The sequence below is a fragment of the Plecotus auritus genome (assembly GCF_963455305.1).
Source record: "Plecotus auritus genome assembly, chromosome: 1".
In the NCBI taxonomy this organism is placed as follows: Eukaryota; Metazoa; Chordata; class Mammalia; order Chiroptera; family Vespertilionidae; genus Plecotus; species Plecotus auritus.
Window position 1 is genome coordinate 175,683,619 of NC_137770.1, and position 19,412 is coordinate 175,703,030.

Here is a 19,412-nt window from a genome sequence, read left to right on the forward strand (position 1 = left end):
CGTAAGACGGGAAACCATAAAAATCTTAGAAGAATCCATAGGCATCAAAATACCAATATCTTTACTGATACAGCTCCCAGGACAATGGAAAATAAAGAGAAAATGAACAAATGGGACTACATCAAAATAAAAAGCTTCTGCACAGCAAAAGAAACCATCAACAAAACAACAAGAAAGCTCACTGCATGGGAGAACATATTTACCAGTGTTATTTCTGATAAGAATTTAATCTCCAAAATTTACGGGGAACTCATACAACTCAACAAAAGGAAGATAAACAATCCAATAAAAAAATAGGCAAAAGACCTAAATAGACACTTTTTGAAAGAGGACATACAAAAGGCCAAGAGACACATGAAAACATGCTCAAAGTCACTAATCATCTGAGAGATGCAAATCAAAACAACAATGTGGTACCATCTCACACCTGTCAGAATGGCTATCATCAACAAGTCAGAAAAGGACAAGTGCTGGCAAGGATGTGGAGAAAAAGGAACCCTCTTGCACTGCTGGTGGAAATGAAGACTGGTGCAGCCACTGTGGAGAACAGTATGGAGTTTCCTCAAAAAATTAAAAAATGGAGCTCCCATTTGACCCAGCGATCCCACTTCTAGGAATATATCCCAAGTAACTAGAAACACCAATCAGAAAGGACATATGCACCCCTATGTTCATAGCAGCACAATTTACAATAGCTAAGATTTGGAAACAGCCTAAGTTCCCATCATCAGATGAGTGGATTAAAAAACAGTGTACAACTACACAATGGAATACTACGCTGCTGTAAAAAAGAAAGAATTCTTACCATTAACAGCAGCATGGATGGACCTGGAGAGCATTATGCTAAGAGAAATAAGCCAGTCGGAGAAAGATAAATATCACACAATCTCACTCGGTTGTGGAATATAATGAACATAAACCGATGAACAAAAATAGAGCCAGAGTCATAGAAGCATCGAACAGACTGTCTAATTTAAGAGGGAAGGCAGGGGAGGAGGAGGGTAAGAGATCAACCAAAGGACTTGCATGCATGCATATGAGCATAACCAATGGACACACAGTAGGGGGTGAGGGCATGTGCTGGGGGGTGGGAGCAGCTGGGGAGAGGTCAATGGGGGGGAAAAGGAAACTTATGTAATACTTCAAACAATAAAGAATTAGTGCACATACAAATGTTAAATATATTAAACCTACGAAGCTGAACAAGTAAAGCTATTAAAGTAAATGTAGAAAAATAAAAACTAGAATACATACACCACTTTTTTCTATTTTTTAAAGTCTTTGTGAGATATTTTAAATTATGTGCACGCATTGTTTTAGAAAGAAAGATTTAATCTTCTAGACATACATGGAGGATATTAAATTTCATTTGCTTTTAGACTCTAATCATACTTTTTCTCTCTGCCCCAGACGATATTTTAATTAGCTAAATATTCTGTTATATTAAAAAGTTATAGAATCTTAGTAAAAATAACTAAATTATTTGTTATCAAATTAAAAGTTAATTTATCATTAAAAATGTCTTAAACTTATCTTTGGATAAAAAGTTCCATGAATTTTTAAGATTCTTTTCATAATGAAAGGAAGCCCTATTGCAAACCTAACAATTGAAAAACAAATACCAAAACCAAAGTGGTTATCTAAGGGAAGATAGAGGACTCTGAGGATATTCAGAAATGTGGCATTCAGAAGTAGATACATCATTATTTATCCTTTTCATAAATTTAATTGGATTCTCTAATGTCATTCTTTGTGCTATTTATCACCAAGCATCTATTAAATGTGCTTATCTCTGCTGACTGATGTCCGAGGTTACCCGCTTCCTTTAAAGAGCATTCAGTCTATCTGAGTAATAAAAGTCATTGTCATATTGATGTTGTTTTCTACATAACCTGTTAAGTTAGTCAATCTCCAAAATATAACATCCATTCTCTGACTAAATTATTTGCAGTTATATCAGCTTCTGTTGTTTCAAGTAGAAATATATTTCAGCAATAATTTATTTGGGTGACTATTAATAGCCCATGTGCTTGCTTCAAACATGTGTTTCATTGAAAAACACTTTTGAAATGGAAGCAATCTGTTTATGGCCATGTAGTCAAGTTGCTCTTAATTTTGGAATGTTTTGATAAATGAAATCCCAATATTTAAACAATGTGAGGCCACTTACATAGCTTATATAATTATTGACACAGTAGCAGGCTTACATGGTTTAATGTGAAAATACCTATAAAGACACCTGCTCAGTTGAGATGCACAGATGCTATTTAAAGATAAACACACACTACAAAATGTTCTTATATTAGAATTCCCTATTCAATTTCCTAGTTTCATGTGATCCACACACTTTACTTTCCCTAACAGATAATCACCTTCTGATTTTCCTCCTATTTTCTCTAGCATAGCCCATAATCAAAGCTCCCACCTGATTGGATTAATCTTTAAGATAATTAAGAAATTGTGTGTGTTCTTCACAGCCTACCAATGCCATTTGCCCTCCTCTACAGCCCTGCAGTTTCTATTCCCATTATAAGCTTCCCTCCCTTTCATTCATTCAAAATGTTGTCATCAGTGAAAGATTTAGACCTTTATTTACACATGGGACTGGAGAGCACCTACAAAAAATAGCTGAAAGCTGTGCTCTCAAGAGCTATTTGCCATTTAACAGGGATGACAACTTTGTGCAAAAGAACTTGTTTCTCAACCAATGTTGTGATGACAACACATCCCATGGTTAAATATTTTTCGAAACAATGGATTCAAGGGAATTGAAGATACATTGTTAGTTGCAGAATTTCTCAACCCATTGGAAAGTTCTAACATGTATATTCAAAACTTATTTCACCACAGGACACTTTTTTCAAGGAACATATACCCTACAGAATACAGTCCGAGTGACATAGTACTAAAGGACGAAAGCCCTGGAAGTATGAGTTCAAGCTTTCCAGGTATTGGCCATCAGGTAAGAAAAGTATGTCACCCTTCACAAAGTCCCACATGGCCATTCATTCACTTAGCAACACAGCCATAATAACTACCAATTATTGGGCACTTACTAAGCTGCAAGTATTACTAAGTGATTTTTCATCTTTTCATAATGAAGTAAGTACAGAGAGGTCTTGTAACAGAGTTACCTAATCATACAATTAACTACTAAGTGATGCAGGTGGGCATCCAACTCTAAACCTAAGCCTAGATTTTTATATGCAGCAAATCAGAAAATTATTTTAAGGGATGATATACTACTTACAATATTACATATAAACATACTTTTTAATGAACCTTCTATATTTTCCTAAGGAGAAATGAAATGTGTGTTAATTGCTAACTTCTCAGCAATCTGACCCTAATAAAAAAAATAGAAAAGCTGTTCCTTTCCTTCCAAAGTCACAAATTCTTTCTAATTACCCATAGGTTACGCAGAACTAGAAATTCACTTAAGGGGAGCTTTCTGTTATCCTGTTGACTCTCAAAGATCTAGGTGAGATACTGCATAGATTTATATCCTATAAGGAATCAACTGTTCAGACATAACAAAAACAAACAATTCTGAATATACCACTAAACTTTACCTATAAAACTAAATCAACTCTTATTTTTATCTATATGATGTTATTAGAAATGTCTTTATCGCAAAAGTTAATATAGTCTACGTCAAATTACTGTGATCCAGTTTTGTGTGTGTGTGTGTGTGTGTGTTGGTGGTGGTGGTGGTGGTGTTTGTGGCAGGCATGGGGAATCCTATATAATAAAAGCCTAATATGCTAAGTATCCAGTTGTCTGGTCATCCTTCCAACCAATCAAAGCGTAATATGCTAATGATATGCTAAGGCCGCTCAACCACGCACTATGACCTGCACTGACCACCAGGGGGCAGACAGTTGACCGGTCAACCAGTCGCTATGATGTGCACTGACCACAATAAGGCAGATGGTCAATGCAGGAGCTGCCCCCTGGTGGTCAGTGCGCTCCTACAGGGGGAGCTCCACTCAGCCATAAGCCAGGCTGAAGGCTGTGAGTGAAAAAGCGGTGGCGGGAGCCTCTCTCACCTTGGCAGTGCTAAGGATGTCCAACTGTGGCTTAGGCTCGCTCCCTAGGGGCAGCGAGCCTAACCCACAGTTGGACATTCCCTGAGGGTTCCCAGGCTGCCAGAGGGATGTCTGACTGCCAGCATAGGCCTGATCCCCCGGAGATCAGGCCTAAGCTGACAGGTGGACATCCTCCAAGGGGTCCCGGACTGTGAGAGGGTGCAGGCCAGGCTGAGGGACCCCCATGAGTGCATGAATTTTTGTGCACCAGGCCTCTAGTAATTCTCAAAATGAAGAAAATATTTTTTACCCATTAACTATTAACAGACAATTCTCATGTATAGTTCCATGTCATTTGCTTTCATAGCAGATCATAGGTTTCATCACATTCAATTTATAGTGAATACCCAAAGAAACCTAAAGTAGAGATATTATAGTGTTTAGTATAGTGATGAGAAAAATTAAACAAAAGACTGGAAGCACTTTTATGAAGCTCTCAATCCTGTGATTCATGTGTATGTTAAATTTCTAAATATAGAAGTTTAGAGAATGAGCCATGTAAACACATTCTTTCTAATAAAAAAAAAAAAAGTTGAATGCTAGTTCTGGCTACAAGTAATAATATTTACTATTTGCTAAATACCTGCTATGAATGCTCCAGGCACTTTACACACAGAATTACATTTAATTACTATTATGTTCATGTAAAATAGGTGTTTTTTCAGATATTTAAAAATCAGATCTTAGAAAAGTACTCTGCTCAATGTCACACAACAAGTAAGTGACAGATTCCATATCTGAGTCAATACAGATAAATACATATATCAGTATACATACTCAACCCCCAAATGCAAACACAACTTGGTGTTTCAGATATCTTTTAAAATAACATTTGTTAATGTTAAATTGGAAGAGAAATGTATCAGAAAACAGGTAAGTGATTAGAAGATTGGTTTGGTCTATAATACAAGTATAGATCTTGATATATTTTAAATTGCAATGCTCTATGTAAGATAGATCCAAAGATCTATCTTAAATTCCTTTTAAGACAGCATTACATGTTTTGTTTTAACATGTCATATAGTTTAATACTAATAGAAAATTAGATATTTTTCCTTCCCATAATTTCAATGCAGAGGTCACATTTTCCAATTAATGATTCAATGAACCAATTCTGTAATGAAATGTTACATGGAAAGACCTTTTCAACATAGAAAGCAATGTCTTGTTACATTTGCTCACAGAACTACATCAGAGTGGAAAGTTTCCAACTTTGTTATTTGATTTAGATAAACCAAAATGCTATATATTTCTTTTAAACCTAGGACCTTTTATGCATAGAATTTTCTTCCAAATTAATCCAATGGAAGATTTAATAGCATTTGATGTTGATTTTCCCCAAATCAGTACACAAATATAATGCAATTCCAATGGAATAAAAGGCATCTATTTTGGTTGATGCACAGTCCACAACCAGTAGATGATGAGCTAGTATTCTTGTGATCTGGACACCAATGTGTTCCAGGTGCCAACAGCTGGTTCAGTGCCTTCCTGATTTCCTCTATTCTTTATGGTGATAACCAATATCTCCCCAGGGGCCAGTCAGGAAAATTCTTCCTGGTGGCCCAGCCTAGATGTTGCTCCCAAGACACATAAATTATGTAACAACTAATTCTCTACATTAAAGTTCTTTCTGCTTCAAACTGCTAGATTGCTTTCTACTAAATGCCTCTAAATAATTTGTTATACAACATCCCAATTGTTCCAGGGAAAGCAAGAGAAGTAGGTAAAATAATGTAAAATGCAAATAGAAGAATAAAAGAATAAATATCTACTAATAGCCAAGAAAACTGTAGTAAAGAAGGTTTCTCGGGAGAACTTTCCTTTGCAGATATTGACTTAGGAATAAACAAATATATCGGTAGGAGAGAATAGAGAATTCACAGTGTAAATTCCAGGATATATGAAAGTTTGCTATATGGCAACGATGGTATATCTATTCAATAGAAAGAGCACGGTTATGCTGATACTCAATTAATTGCCCTTATTTTCAAATTTTCAGTTGGATTTCATTCTCTTGTTATTCACAAAAATACATTCCAGGCACACTGTAAAAAATTTAAATGTTAGAAAAAAAATGTAAAAAACTATATTGGTCATGTAGGGGTTAGTAAGACTCCTTCGATCAAGACAGGAACAGGAACTATGAAAGAAAAGTTAAGAATATTGAACTAAGGAACATTAAAATATATGCAAGGCAACAAATGCCATAATCAAATCATTTAACAAATGATTATTTTAAAAAATGTTTGTGATGTATAAGATAAAGTTTAAATCTTCAGTATGTAAAGCAATCTTACAAATTATTAAGACCAAAGGCACAACAGCAATATGAATAAATGATATAAAAATGCTAATTAAATTTTAATTAATATTTCATATTTTTAGTGAAATGTCACTGTGAAAGTACATTATGTAGTGGGCATGAGTGGACAGGGGTTCTCTCTAAACTGCAGGAGGAATTAGGAATTATGTTAGTATTTATGAAAATTATCTGGTAATATATATTCAATAATAGTTCATGAGAGTGAAATCAAAACTTTAATGGATTTCACTGGAATTTTTTCTGAAAGTTTAAAGCAGTATTATCCAAGATATACACTGAGTGGCCAGATTATTATGATGATCTCTGAACACATAATAATCTGGCCACTCAGTGTATATCCTATATAATAAAAGGCTAATATGCAAATTGTCCCCTTGACCAGGAGTTCGACCAGCAGGCAGGCCAGCCAACCGCCCATGTCCCCTCCTCCTGGCCAGGCTGGCTGGACCCCACCCATGCACGAATTCATGCACCTGGCCTCTAACATATATATACATATACTGAGTGGTCAGATTATTATGCGTTCAGGGATCATAATAATCTGGCCACTCAGTGTATAATGCAAATCACATATGCAATTTTAAATTTTTAACAGCTACATTAAAACAAATAAAAATAGATACAATTAATTTTAATGTTTTATTTAATCCAACAAATCCAATATGCTTTAACATGTAACCAATAAGAAATTATTGAAAGATTTTATATTCTATTTTTTATGTTAAGTCTTTGCAAAACAGTGTATGCTTTACACTTGAGGCACATTTCAATTTGAGCCAACTATATTTCAAATGCTCAGGAGCCACAAATCTAGTGGATACAGTGTTGGGTAGCACAGTATGCTATTTTTTGCCCATCAGCCAATAGAGAGTATGTAAGTTTTCAGTAATCTAACATCACAGAAAAATATGCATTCTACACACTTGTCAGAGAATACAATTTTGAGCTCACTGTCATTGTTATCATAAATCTATATGAAACAACTAATATATAACAAGAATTGTCAAAATTTATAATGTGACCAACCTGCTTGAATGTGTTTTTATTAAAACATTCAGTGTCATGGATCCATGGACTTATTTAGGGTTGGAGTTTACCAAGTGGGTATGACAGAGAAAGGGACAGGATGAGAGTCAAAGCATATGCAAAGATGTGATTAAAATAATGATGTATGGATTCCAATTTGGATAAAATTAGAAAGTAAAGGTAAGAAATTATTCAGCACTGAAACAAAGTTTTCATAAAAAGAAATACATTCTTTTCCACAGATATTCATGCTGAGTGGGAGAATTAGTGTGAGGGAAGGAAGGCAAAATAAGGAGAAAAAAGAAAGAGAAGGAAGGAAACAAGGACTAGGAGGCACTCCAGAAATATGGAATAAAAGAAGAAAAGAAGGAAGGGGGGGAAATGAGACAGAATACTTAAACACGTGAGAAAATATGTTCCAAATGGAATTTATGGAACATGAACTCTGAAAATTTTCATAGGAAAAAAAAAATACCCTCTTGTGTGATGTCATGAGCTTTTGAGTACAATTGCCATAGTAGCACTGACCTTAAAACAAAAATAACAATAAAATCCTTTCCTTGATGCCATATCTCCTCCAGCTATTGCTATCTTTCTACACTCTGGCTGCCATGCTTTCAAAAGCAGTCTGCATGGTGACCATATCTCACCTACCTCCACCCTTTAACTCATGCCAATTTGGCTCTCATCCCCTTCGCTAAAGCTACTTATTTCTCTCCCTAAGGTCATCTGTAAGTCCCGTAATGCCAAATAAACTGGCTAAATTTCAGTCCTCAGTGTAATGGAACTACTCAAAGAATTTGGGCTAGTTCACCACTCTTGCCTTCCAAAAACATTTTGCTTTTGAAGTGTTGCCATTATACTTTTATTTTCCTTCTTTTATTTTTAGCCTCTCTCAATCATATTGGGCCAACACCTCCTTTTCTACCAACATGTAAGTATTTGTTTCCCACAGGTCTTTATCCTGGTTCATCTTTTCTTTCTAATCTAAACTCTTTCCTATGTTATCTTATTTACTGGTATAGAATGTTATATTTTAACATATAATTTAAATATATTAAGTGGTACAGTTTAAAGTACTATATATTTCCTAATTTTACATCTCCAGTTTGAGCTGCCTTTCTGAGCTCCAGATCATAATGTTAAATTGTGTACTTGACATCACTACTTGACTCTTTCTTAGGTACTTCAAGTATAACATATCCCAAGTTGAAATATGGATGTTCTTCCTCTCATGCCCTAACTATTCCTCCTCCCACTTCAATCTTTCCCATTGGAGTAAATGACAACTTCTCGATTCTCCCATTTTTTCAAGTCACAAAGCTAGGATAAGTTCTTCACATTTCTTTCTCTCTCAGAATCCATATCTGCTATATCACAAAAGGCATGTAATAGTTCTTAGTAAATCCGTTTATTGGTTGGTAACTCCTAATTGTTCAAGAACTTCCATTGTTGACCTCTTCTAATTTATTGTACCAACAGCAGCTCATATGATCTTCAAAAAACCAAAATCTAATTAGTTCATATCTGCCTCTGTTTTAAAACTTTTCAATAGCTACTCATTATGCTTTGGGTTTTTTTAATACAGATTTATGCAATTTAGTTTCGGTTTACTTTCCCAGCTTCTTCTGTAACTCTCCCCCTTGCTCATTATAACACTGAATACATAATACTTGTCAAATCTTGAAAAAATTTATCATTTTGAGTCTTATTCCTTCACTTACATCATTACACTTCATTTATCAGACTCAAACTTCATTAATTTGTGCCTATCTCTCCAGTTCAGGAAGAGCACACTGAATTCTGATCTTGTTTTTCAAGGTGATCATTAATCCCATTATTAACCTATCATCTGTTACTTAATAAAGACACTATACTTATACATTCTACCATGTCACTAAAAATATGTTGATCAAAGACCAATCTCTGAAGTACAATAATCATTACTTCAGACTGATATTAATCTACTGATACCATGTATAAGTTTTCATAATTCCCTATCTGTGAAGCTATTTTTCTTCATATGCCAGGGGGATTGAGATAACAGCTAGTACATTATGCTACTTTTATTAAGTAAATGTCATAAACATTCTTTTACTTTGTATGCCTCAATAAAATACATTTTTTAAAAATGACAGAAACAGTATGCTATACATTTTTCAGATAAGTAAAAATATCCTATTAACAAAACATGAATGACACTTGTTATCATTTTATAACATCATTTGATAACCACATAATTCAAAAATCTAAACTTTTTAACAGAGCTTAAATCTTACAATATAAACCTATGAGTGAATTATTTTTCACCAACTCTACAAACTTCAAGTTTAGAGACAAAAATAACTACATGGGCTTTCTTCAAATTTTAGTAATACAGCTAGAAGCAGGACCACTAGACTTTCTCATAAGGTATCCTATTTTCAGTGAATAAAAGAAATAGAATTAACTCTCAGATTGTTTACTTTTCAATGGAAGATGCATAAAGGACATCATTTTTACAAAAACATTGTTCTAAAAGAAGCTTATGGAAACAGATGTAGCAGTATTTGAGAAATAAAGGCACTTTAGCTTGAACTTTTGTTTCTTCCAAAAGTGAAATTCACTCAAAGTCCCTCATGTAAACAGACAGCGGTGGTGGGGGGAGGTATGGAGGGGGGGGGGGATGAGGGAGGCAATGGGAGGATAAGGACACATATGTAATACCTTAATCAATAAAGAAGATAATTGTATTCCCACAGGCAACTTGTCATGGACAGACAAGATCAGAACAAGTGCAGCTGGGCCTTATTTGGCCTAGAAGTAGGAAGTCAGAAACTAAGTCTATTTCCTTTGTCTTCATTCCTCAGTTCTTTAACCTGGTCTTCTGTTATTATCCATCTGGCACATGAGTCAACCTGACTGTCATCCTCTATTGTATATCATCAAACACTGACCTTCCACTGATAAGCCTCACTATCTCTTATTTGAAAGGAAAGAAGGGCTTTGGTGAGTCCAGCAAATCTGCAAAAAACAGACAACACCCACCCTTGGCCATTAATCAGTCAACTGGCTGGCTGCCTGTCTTTGAATCAAGTGCCTATGCTAGGCCCAAGTGACTGTTTCTGAGAATCTGGGTGATACATGGTTCTACCCATTTTACACAAGTATCGATGGACAGGACATGATAAGGGAAAGGCTAATGGTCTACGAAAAAGTATCTGGAGAGGAGGAAGGTCTAAACTTTTATTGAAAAGCAATGAGAGAATTAAGGAAATTATCTCATTAATTAAAATCAAAACAGAATTTTGCCTCAGTTTTATCTCATTCAATTTTCCAATAGTGACCTTGCAGTTCACTAATTGTACTAAAAGTGCAGCTTTAGTACAGCTGAAATTTTAAAAATATATCAGTCTGTTAAGTCTAAATAAAATGTGATTGACCAATGTAGAAAATGTGTATACTTTAAGGATTTTTCATATAGTCACAAGAAATATTTTACAGTGACATGATTTTATAGACTCATGCCACTTTGATATGGAATGTTTCTCCACATCTTTGTGATGTGGGTGTTCCTCCATCTTCCACCCCACTCCTCCAAAAGAAACATGGTGACTTAAAAGTTACAGCTTTAACAGTTTAGGAAAGTTTTTGTAGGAAATGAAAGAACACAAGGAGTTATTCAATATCTTCATATGATTCTACTTAGCAATATAACATCTTGTCCAAAGTAGGTGCTAATCTTCTGATGCTCTTGCTTATCAAGGTAATGTGATATCCATATGAATTCAAAGTAGGAACACAATAAATTGTAGCTATTAAAAGGAGGCCAAAATTTCAAGTGGTCCTTACACTATGTTATTCTTCTTAAAGTTAGACATGATGTTATGAATGAATTGAAACAAAAAGAAATGAGAATATTGACCCTGATCAGAGAATGTCAGTTTTTAGCATGGATCAGGACCAAAAAAATATGAGGAATATAGTAAGTGGAATTCCAAGTCAGGAACGGTTCTTATACTTTTTAGTATGTCTTATAAAATAGAATACATAAAACATAAAGCAATGGGAATTACTAATATGGAAAAATGGCACAGAAGCTGAAAAGAAAGGAAAATATGACACATAGTTAGTATAACAAAACATAACTTATTTTAATGAACTGGATACAAAGTAAATCTTATAAAAGACCACAAGGCATTGATGAATTACTTCTCATAATTACAAAGGGGAGTGGTATTTATGGATTATTTCAATGCTGAGCACTTAGAAGCAACAAAGAAATTTCGGTCCAGTGGTAAATGTCTAAAAAGCTCATTATTTTTATCTGAGTGAAAAATAAATACCAAAGGGGTATAATTCCATACAATATATGACATATTCACCACGTGGATTAATTCAATGTCTGCTGTAAAACTTAGATACTAGTCTTTATATTTAAAACAGAAATGAATTACAAGGCCATATAACAACTTAGTTTTAAACAATAATTTCTGGAATGTTTGCCCTTCCTAATCTTATTTTATAGCTGTCTTTATATATTCTAGAATATATAAAGTACTAAAATAGCAACAGTAACTTAGATAATCAGGTTTAAATTCTTAAATCTGGATTTATATTTGGTAGGAGTATTCTTCATATTACATTTTTTTTTTAAATCCCAGCAGTAATATTTTGGTAAAATAGATTACCCATCTTCTTATAATTTGATGAGGTATCTCACAATTTTCTGTTTAATGCTTTTCACACACACACACACACACACACACACACACACACCCATATATTTTAATTGGGTCATAACTGGTGCCCCATGGTTGGGAAAATAAAACATGGTCTCATTCTGTCCTATTAAATTTCTATTTTATTCTTTCCTGTACCTGTCCTAGACTGATACCATTTTAACCAACCTATCCTTAGTTCTTCTCATTGTGAATTCTTTTTTTTATCATCTTCTTAGTACTACTAACTACAATATTTCCCCAAGGATATGGCAGTGTCTTTCTACAGGAAACCATACTCCCTCATTATCTTTTTATGTGGAAGCTTGATGACTTCATTCATTTAAGTTTCCCCCTAAGGCAACATGATCATTTTGTCAATAAGAACTCCATATTTTATATGTAAATGTGACACTATTGACCAATGGCCTACAAATTCAAATCATAGCTAATATGAATTAAACAATTACTACCTGCTAGGCTCCCCTGAAAAGCACTTCACATGCATGTTTCCCTTTTAATTCTCAAGACCACTTTTTCAAATGAAGGTTATGGTTCTCCCTGCTTCTGCTTTTTAGATGGATACACTGAGATAATGATTTAGTTATTTATCGAAGATCATAGAGTGGACAAGCAATGAAGCTAGACCGGATGTGAGGCAATCTGAGTCCAGAGGCTTTCCGAAGTGCTCATGATCACCTGCAACATGTGTTCAGATAGATGCAGCAAAAACGTTCCTCTGCTACTTGGGACTTGCTGTCCCAAGTATTACACCAAATACGCTGCTGTTTAGCCTAAAATCATAAACAATTGGATATGATGGAATTATTTCATATTATAGTGAAAATTCCCTAAGAAACAGCACCTTTTTAAAATCTCAACAACATTAATCTTATCAGAACCTCTCCAGCTGATCTGAAGAAAGTTTTACCAGCCACCAGAGAAGAATCAGAATCAGAGTGTCTCTGTAGAAGGAGAAAGCTAGGTTGTTGGCCATGTTGGAAGTATGTAGTCAGAGTAAAAAGCTTCAAATCTTCAAGAACTTAAAGACATAGGAGAGAGACCCAGACAAACCATGAAACTTACAAGCTATGTATAAGCATATAGCACAGACAGGAGAGATGCTTTCTGTTTGTAAGCTAATGATATATTTAACTCTCTTCATAAGAGACATCAAAGAATTTTAATATAAATACAAAAACAACCCTAACTGGTTTGGCTCAATGGATAGAGCATCAACCTGCGGACTAAAGGGTCCCAGGTTTGATTCCGGCCAAAGGCACATGCCTGGGTTGTGGGCTTGATCCCCAGCAGGGGGCATGCAGGAGGCAGCAAATCAATGATTCTCTCTCATCATTGATGTTTCTATCTCTCTCTCCCTCTCCCTTCCTCTCTGAAATCAATTTATATATATATATATATATATATATATATATATATATATATATATATCTCCAAACTATAGGGTGGGGAGTAATTTGTGCTTTAATAAATAAACTGTTTATTGAAGGTAGCAGTTTAAATTAAATTTTAAAATCTCTAGTTTTAGAATAAAGCAAGGGAACAAAAGGAATAAATTTCTATCTACTGTGAATCATTTTTCCATTGTTTTAGTACTGGGTACCACTAAGGGACAAGTTGGATACTCATAGATATCTCTGATGGCAGCATACACAGATGTCACTACAAGTACACCATACACCTAATGCTAAAAATACCTTTATAGGCCTGAAACCATGTTTACCATTTTAGATTGTATTTATCATGTTACATTTGTATTACTACACAAATCTTGTGTGAGGGGATAGAAGATTGTTGGTGAAGCGATGCAGGGATGATCTTCAAATAATGATTAATTATGGGAGAATGGGCAAATCACTCCTTGCGTCTTCGTTTTCTCTTCTCTAAAACGAAGCAGTTGCACTGATCCCTAAGTTAAAGTCTGCCATGCTGTAGAGATGCCCAAAGCAGAAAGTGGTCACATAAATGAGATCTCCACTTAATAAAGGGATTAATCCAAACTAGTTCTCTTGGAAGACTAGTCCTATCTAGGAACGGGCCTGGGTTAATATCAAAAGACAGCTCACTATATAAAAAATGTCATTACTTTGGTCAAATAAGGAGGTAAATAAAGAAATAGTAAGTACCATATTGGGAAGGACCAAATAAGACAGGAAGGGGATGGAAGGAACAGGAATAATCAGATTGAGAGGGAGGTGGGTTGACATCACTCCAGCATTATTCAGAATAGCAAGAGCCTCAAAATATTACTTGAGTATCAAGTAAAATGAAAGTCACTTTCTGGCTGTTCTGCTCAATCTAGAAATTTAAAACAAATTGCAGTCCCTTTCATTTAACTAAATTGTTAATTGAAATTATAAAACAGCTCACCTGCTCTAGGTTCAAAAGACATGGCTGGTTACTTACAAGTGTAACAAAGGCTCCATCAGAGCCACAGTTTTCAACATTGCCAATGTTTAATATTTAAAATTTAACATATTGAGATATCATGGGCTCCAACTCCCTTCTTGTCATTTTTCATTGTCAAAAATATACTTCCCATTTTAACTGAAAATCAGCTTCTTCGATTTTATATATTAAAACATACACTAGCCAAGAGAAGCAACTGAAGCCAAAACTACATTACCTGAAAAATGCTAGTAAGCTTTGAGAAATTCTATTCAGCAAATTCATAGAATTCACACAGATTTTCTTGTTGCATTTCTCACTGTGAACATCTCCAATAATCATAATACCCAAGTGAAGGCTTAAAAAAAAAAAGTCAAACTGAACACTTTTTATAATATTATAAAGTTCACAAATGCATTTGAAATACTTCAAAAAGAACTAACTACAAATGCCATAAAGTCAGTTTGACCTGTAAATCCATTTAGATATTCAAACAAGTTGGCCGTTTCTTTCTTTTAACAAGTGAGCAACATCTGTGGAGTGAGGTGGGTCTGCATTAGCCGGATGGCCATGTTGGAAGTATGTAGTCAGAGTAAAAAGCAGGTCTCAGTCCTTCCGAGCAATTTCCCAATTTCCCGGGGTGGACTTTGAAAAACTGAAAAGCGGGCAGGTAAATGGGAGGCGGGGCGGGGGGGACGCCACTGGCAGAGGATGCCACAAACCTTTAGGAGGTTTTGCTGTAACATGTGGACAGAATTTTTTTTTAATTTTTAAAAATATATTTTATTATTTTTTTACAGAGAGGAAGGGAGAGGGAAAGAGAGTTAGAAACAACGATGAGAGAGAAACATCGATCAGCTGCCTCCTGCACACCTCCCACTGGGGATGTGCCCGCAACCAAGGTACATGCCCTTGACCGGAATCGAACCTGGGACCCTTCAGTTCACAGGCCGACGCTCTATCCACTGAGCAACACCGGTGAGGGCTGGACAGAATTTTTACGATCACGCATAACTTTAAAACACCCACAAATCTTTAAAACACGTCCCAAGATTATTATAGAAACTAGAGGACTCTGTCCTGATGCTCTGGAAAGTTCCAGCTACCTGCAAGTTGGAGACACAGGTGGTGGGAAGCTGGCCAGAACACAGATTGCACTACCACCTGGTTGCCTCCACATTTCCCCCTCTCCCCTCCTCCTCCACCTCCCTGCAAAGAGCTGGGTTGCCAGAGGGACTGGCAGGCAGCGCTGCGGAGAAGTGGGCAGCTCTGGTCCCCATGTGGACCAGATGGCCCTCTCTCAGCCGCCGAGCCCGGTGCCTCGCGGGCCGCCTCCCCCTCAGCTGCCCCAGGGCGCGCCCACCCACCTGGGGGCGCTGGGCCGCTGGGCGGCTGCTCCCGGCGGCTCCCGCTCGCCCTGCCGGGCGCTGCAGGCAGCATCGCGGCGCTGGAGCCAAGGCGCCTGCAGACAGCCGCCTCCCAGCTCCGGAGTCGCGGGCCTGGAGGTCCTTCGCGGGCTGATGGTCTCCCGACCTCTTTCCTCCGCAGCCCGCACCCGCCCAGGCAGCCGGGGCCAAGGTCTCCGGTTACACACCAGAGACTCAGCGTCAGGGTCGGGTTGAGCTCAGCTTTGCAGGGCGCCCTAAGGAAGTGAAACTGCTCAGGGGCTTGCTCTTGTGTCCTTTTAGGCTGCTTTAGTTTCTAACACTCTCTGGTCCTGTTCCCTCCTCACCTTTCACTCAGGATATCTTAAAAGCTGTGTTACCGGTTACTGCAGCTCTTCTTGTCCCATTCTAGGTCTCCCACCATACCCCCACTTCGGGCAGAAACAGGGATAGCAGAAGTAGGTATGTGCTGGAAAATGGGCGGTAAAAGATATACATGTATGGATCTAAAAATTAAGATGTAGATGAAGGTAGTATTTAAAAAAATATATATATTTCATTTTGCACAGACTTTCTAGGTTAGATTCATAAGGTGTGAAGGACCCAGTACAAATTAGGTAAGGATCTAAGTAGGTACTCTAAACCACAGTGCTCTCGGTTGCTTTGTTTGCTTTAAAGGCTGAGAAGACTCACAGTTGCCCCAGATTCTTAAAATAAATTTCCCTCTTCTTTCAAAGATCTCTAAATTATCTTATAAAGTAAAAAAAAAGTTGAAGATTAATTTAAAGATTTGGTAATAGTCTGTGGTTTAAATGCCCCCCCTCCCCCCCCAAACCCTTCCCTTTTTAGAAAAGTAACCTGAAAGGAAGGCTTGTGTAGCAACTATTTATCTCACAGTCTTTTTTAGGTGCACCATAGATATCAAGTATCAAAATGTTAAATATTTGTCACATAACTGGCCTTGTTTTATACTTATAGCGTAATGAGGAAAACTTAGAGAAGTCTGTAAAATGTCAACAAATTTTGTAAACTATTATAGACCTAATTGTTTTTCAAAACTTCCTCTAAACTCATAATTAATTTTAAGTTGATCTCTGTATTTGAAATAATGAAGACATTTTATCTAATTGAAGAAATAATATATTGACAAGTTTATTGTCTTCTGTGAATGCCTATTTACTAAGAGCCCTCAGTATAATAAACTCTTAGTCCATATAAACTCTTGGTCAATATTTTCAGAAATTCAATTGTTAGGAAAGCATTAACTCTTTTTAAACCAACCCACTGGGAAAACAATGTCTTAATGGATGCATTTGCTAGTATATATATTCTTTTTTTAAAAATATATTTTTATTGATTTTTTTTACAGGGAGGAAGGGAGAGGGATAGAGAGTTAGAAACATCGATGAGAGAGAGACATCGATCAGCTGTCTCCTGCACACCTCCCACTGGGGGTGTGCCTGCAACCAAGGTACATGCCCTTGACCGGAATCGAACCTGGGACCTTTCAGTCCGCAGGCTGACGCTCTATCCACTGAGCCAAACTGGTTAGGGCAGTATATATATTCTCCACAAAGGATACTTTGACCAAGATTTTGAGGAGGAAGGAAGACATATAAACACTCCAGCTTATACTTCCCAAGTAAGCAGCCAAGTCTTCAAAGGCATCCTAGTTAGTTCTGTGGAAACACATAATGCTCACTTCGTCCAGGCAAGCAAAAAAATAGTTGATAAAGATAGTCTTCAGATAATAAATTGTATCTGAAACACATATGGAGCAGTCTTCTCGTATGAAGAGCCCTGGACTGGGACTCAGAAGGCCGAGGTTGCCATGTCGACTCTCCATCTTTCTATCTAGGCGACTGGTGTAATTAATATTTCTATAATCTCAGCTAAATTAGGAAATTAGAGTAATTATAGTCAAGTCTTTGCCAGCTATATAACTTTATGATCCTGTTTCCTATAATACACATAGAAAAAATAAGATTTACATTAGATAGGAAAGTTAACTATAGCTCCAGATGCTTGCTTTCACTATTTACATCAATATGATACTAATAAATGAAAAAAGCAAAGCAAAAATGTGTATAAAATTATGGGTTTGGTTTTTTTAAAAACTATTTTGTTTAATAAAGCTATGTGTTAGAAAACCTTTTAAAATCTTCCACTAAAGTTCAAAAATTATTCTAGCTATATATTTGTTTCAGCTACTGAATGAGAACACAGTTCTTGTTCACAAGTTATGAGGTAGTGTTTCAGCCCATTTACTTATTTATTCTTTTGTTTCACTAGTTGTTGCTATGAACAGCTACTCTGGTTTTGTTTGTTTGTTTTTAAGTTCTCCATGTGCCAAGCACAATGTTTCACAATGTTCATGTCATTTTGTTTTCAAAATCATATGGTTTTAACCATAATTTACAAATGAGGAATCTGGGTTTTAAAAGTTTTAAGTGACAGAGCTGGAATACAATCCTCAATTTGACTCCATAGCCTGTCCTCTTAACAATCCTTTGTTCCTTTCAAGGTCGCATGAAGTCATTGCTAAAGATTTCGTAGACACCATAGGCAATTTTATATCTATACACATATAAAAATTGCTTTTTTTTGTACACACTTTCCCATAGAGCGATAATCTCATAGAAATGAACATTCATATTTTTTAAAATAAGCATGAGCTGAACTCATAATTCATTACAATGTCGGTGCTATTTGGCTGAGGATATGTAGACACTGTTTTCACAAAGAAAGGAAAATGTGTGGAGATGACACACACACAGATGTGGTGACTTAAGTCTTACATGTATTGTAAGTTTTCCCATGCACTTAAGAAAAGATATTTTTAAAATATGTTCACTCATTTTGGTTTTGTTTCTCAGTGTCAACTTCATCTTTAGTCACAGTTGACTTTATTTTACCCCTGCTTTTTCCCCTTAACGAAATGATACGGTCTGAAATTCTGAGTTATTTCTTGATTCTTGTTCTTAGGGAGGAGGCACTTAGAAATTCTCACGCTAAGATACTTTTCAGGCAGAAGGCCACCAGCAACCTGTAATTGCGTGTTTCTGATTTTACCTGTATTATAGAAGGATAAAAAATGCTAGCCGCAGTTGGTTTCCTGTTTCTCAATATATCAAACTCTTGGATCCATTGACTTCTTGCATTTTTTTTCTAGCACAATGTTGATGACCTCAATATTATTTCCCACTTTGTGGAGATTATAAGAGCCCCACGGTGAGTCTATGTTCCAGTAAGTGGCTGGGTAAGGTTGCTCACTGTTGCCTTGTTGCCATAACCTATTCCTTGGGACCTATGCATAGTGGACTATTTTGCTAATGCTGTTGGTTTTATTTCTGCTTTTAGATTCTGTTCTGTCCTAAAGGATCAATGTATTATACAAGTGAAATCATATTTTGCTTTTTCCTGGCTATTTATTGTTGGAGAATTTTCCTCTTAAAAAACATGTCCAGATCTTTATTTT

General features: G+C 36.1%; 1 protein-coding gene across 1 annotated transcript in view; it reads right to left on the bottom strand.

The window, feature by feature from the left end:
• BANK1 (B cell scaffold protein with ankyrin repeats 1) overlaps nt 1–16,149 on the bottom strand; it is a gene marked incomplete at its 3' end in the record, with an annotated part of 112,927 nt that extends 96,778 nt beyond the window's left edge. Inside the window, exon 1 of the mRNA XM_080655264.1 lies at nt 15,917–16,149. Within this exon, the coding sequence (XP_080511390.1) occupies nt 15,917–15,989 (73 nt within the window). The 5' untranslated portion in view covers nt 15,990–16,149. The remainder of the gene's footprint in view (nt 1–15,916) is intronic.
• Between the last annotated feature and the right edge of the window lie 3,263 nt (nt 16,150–19,412).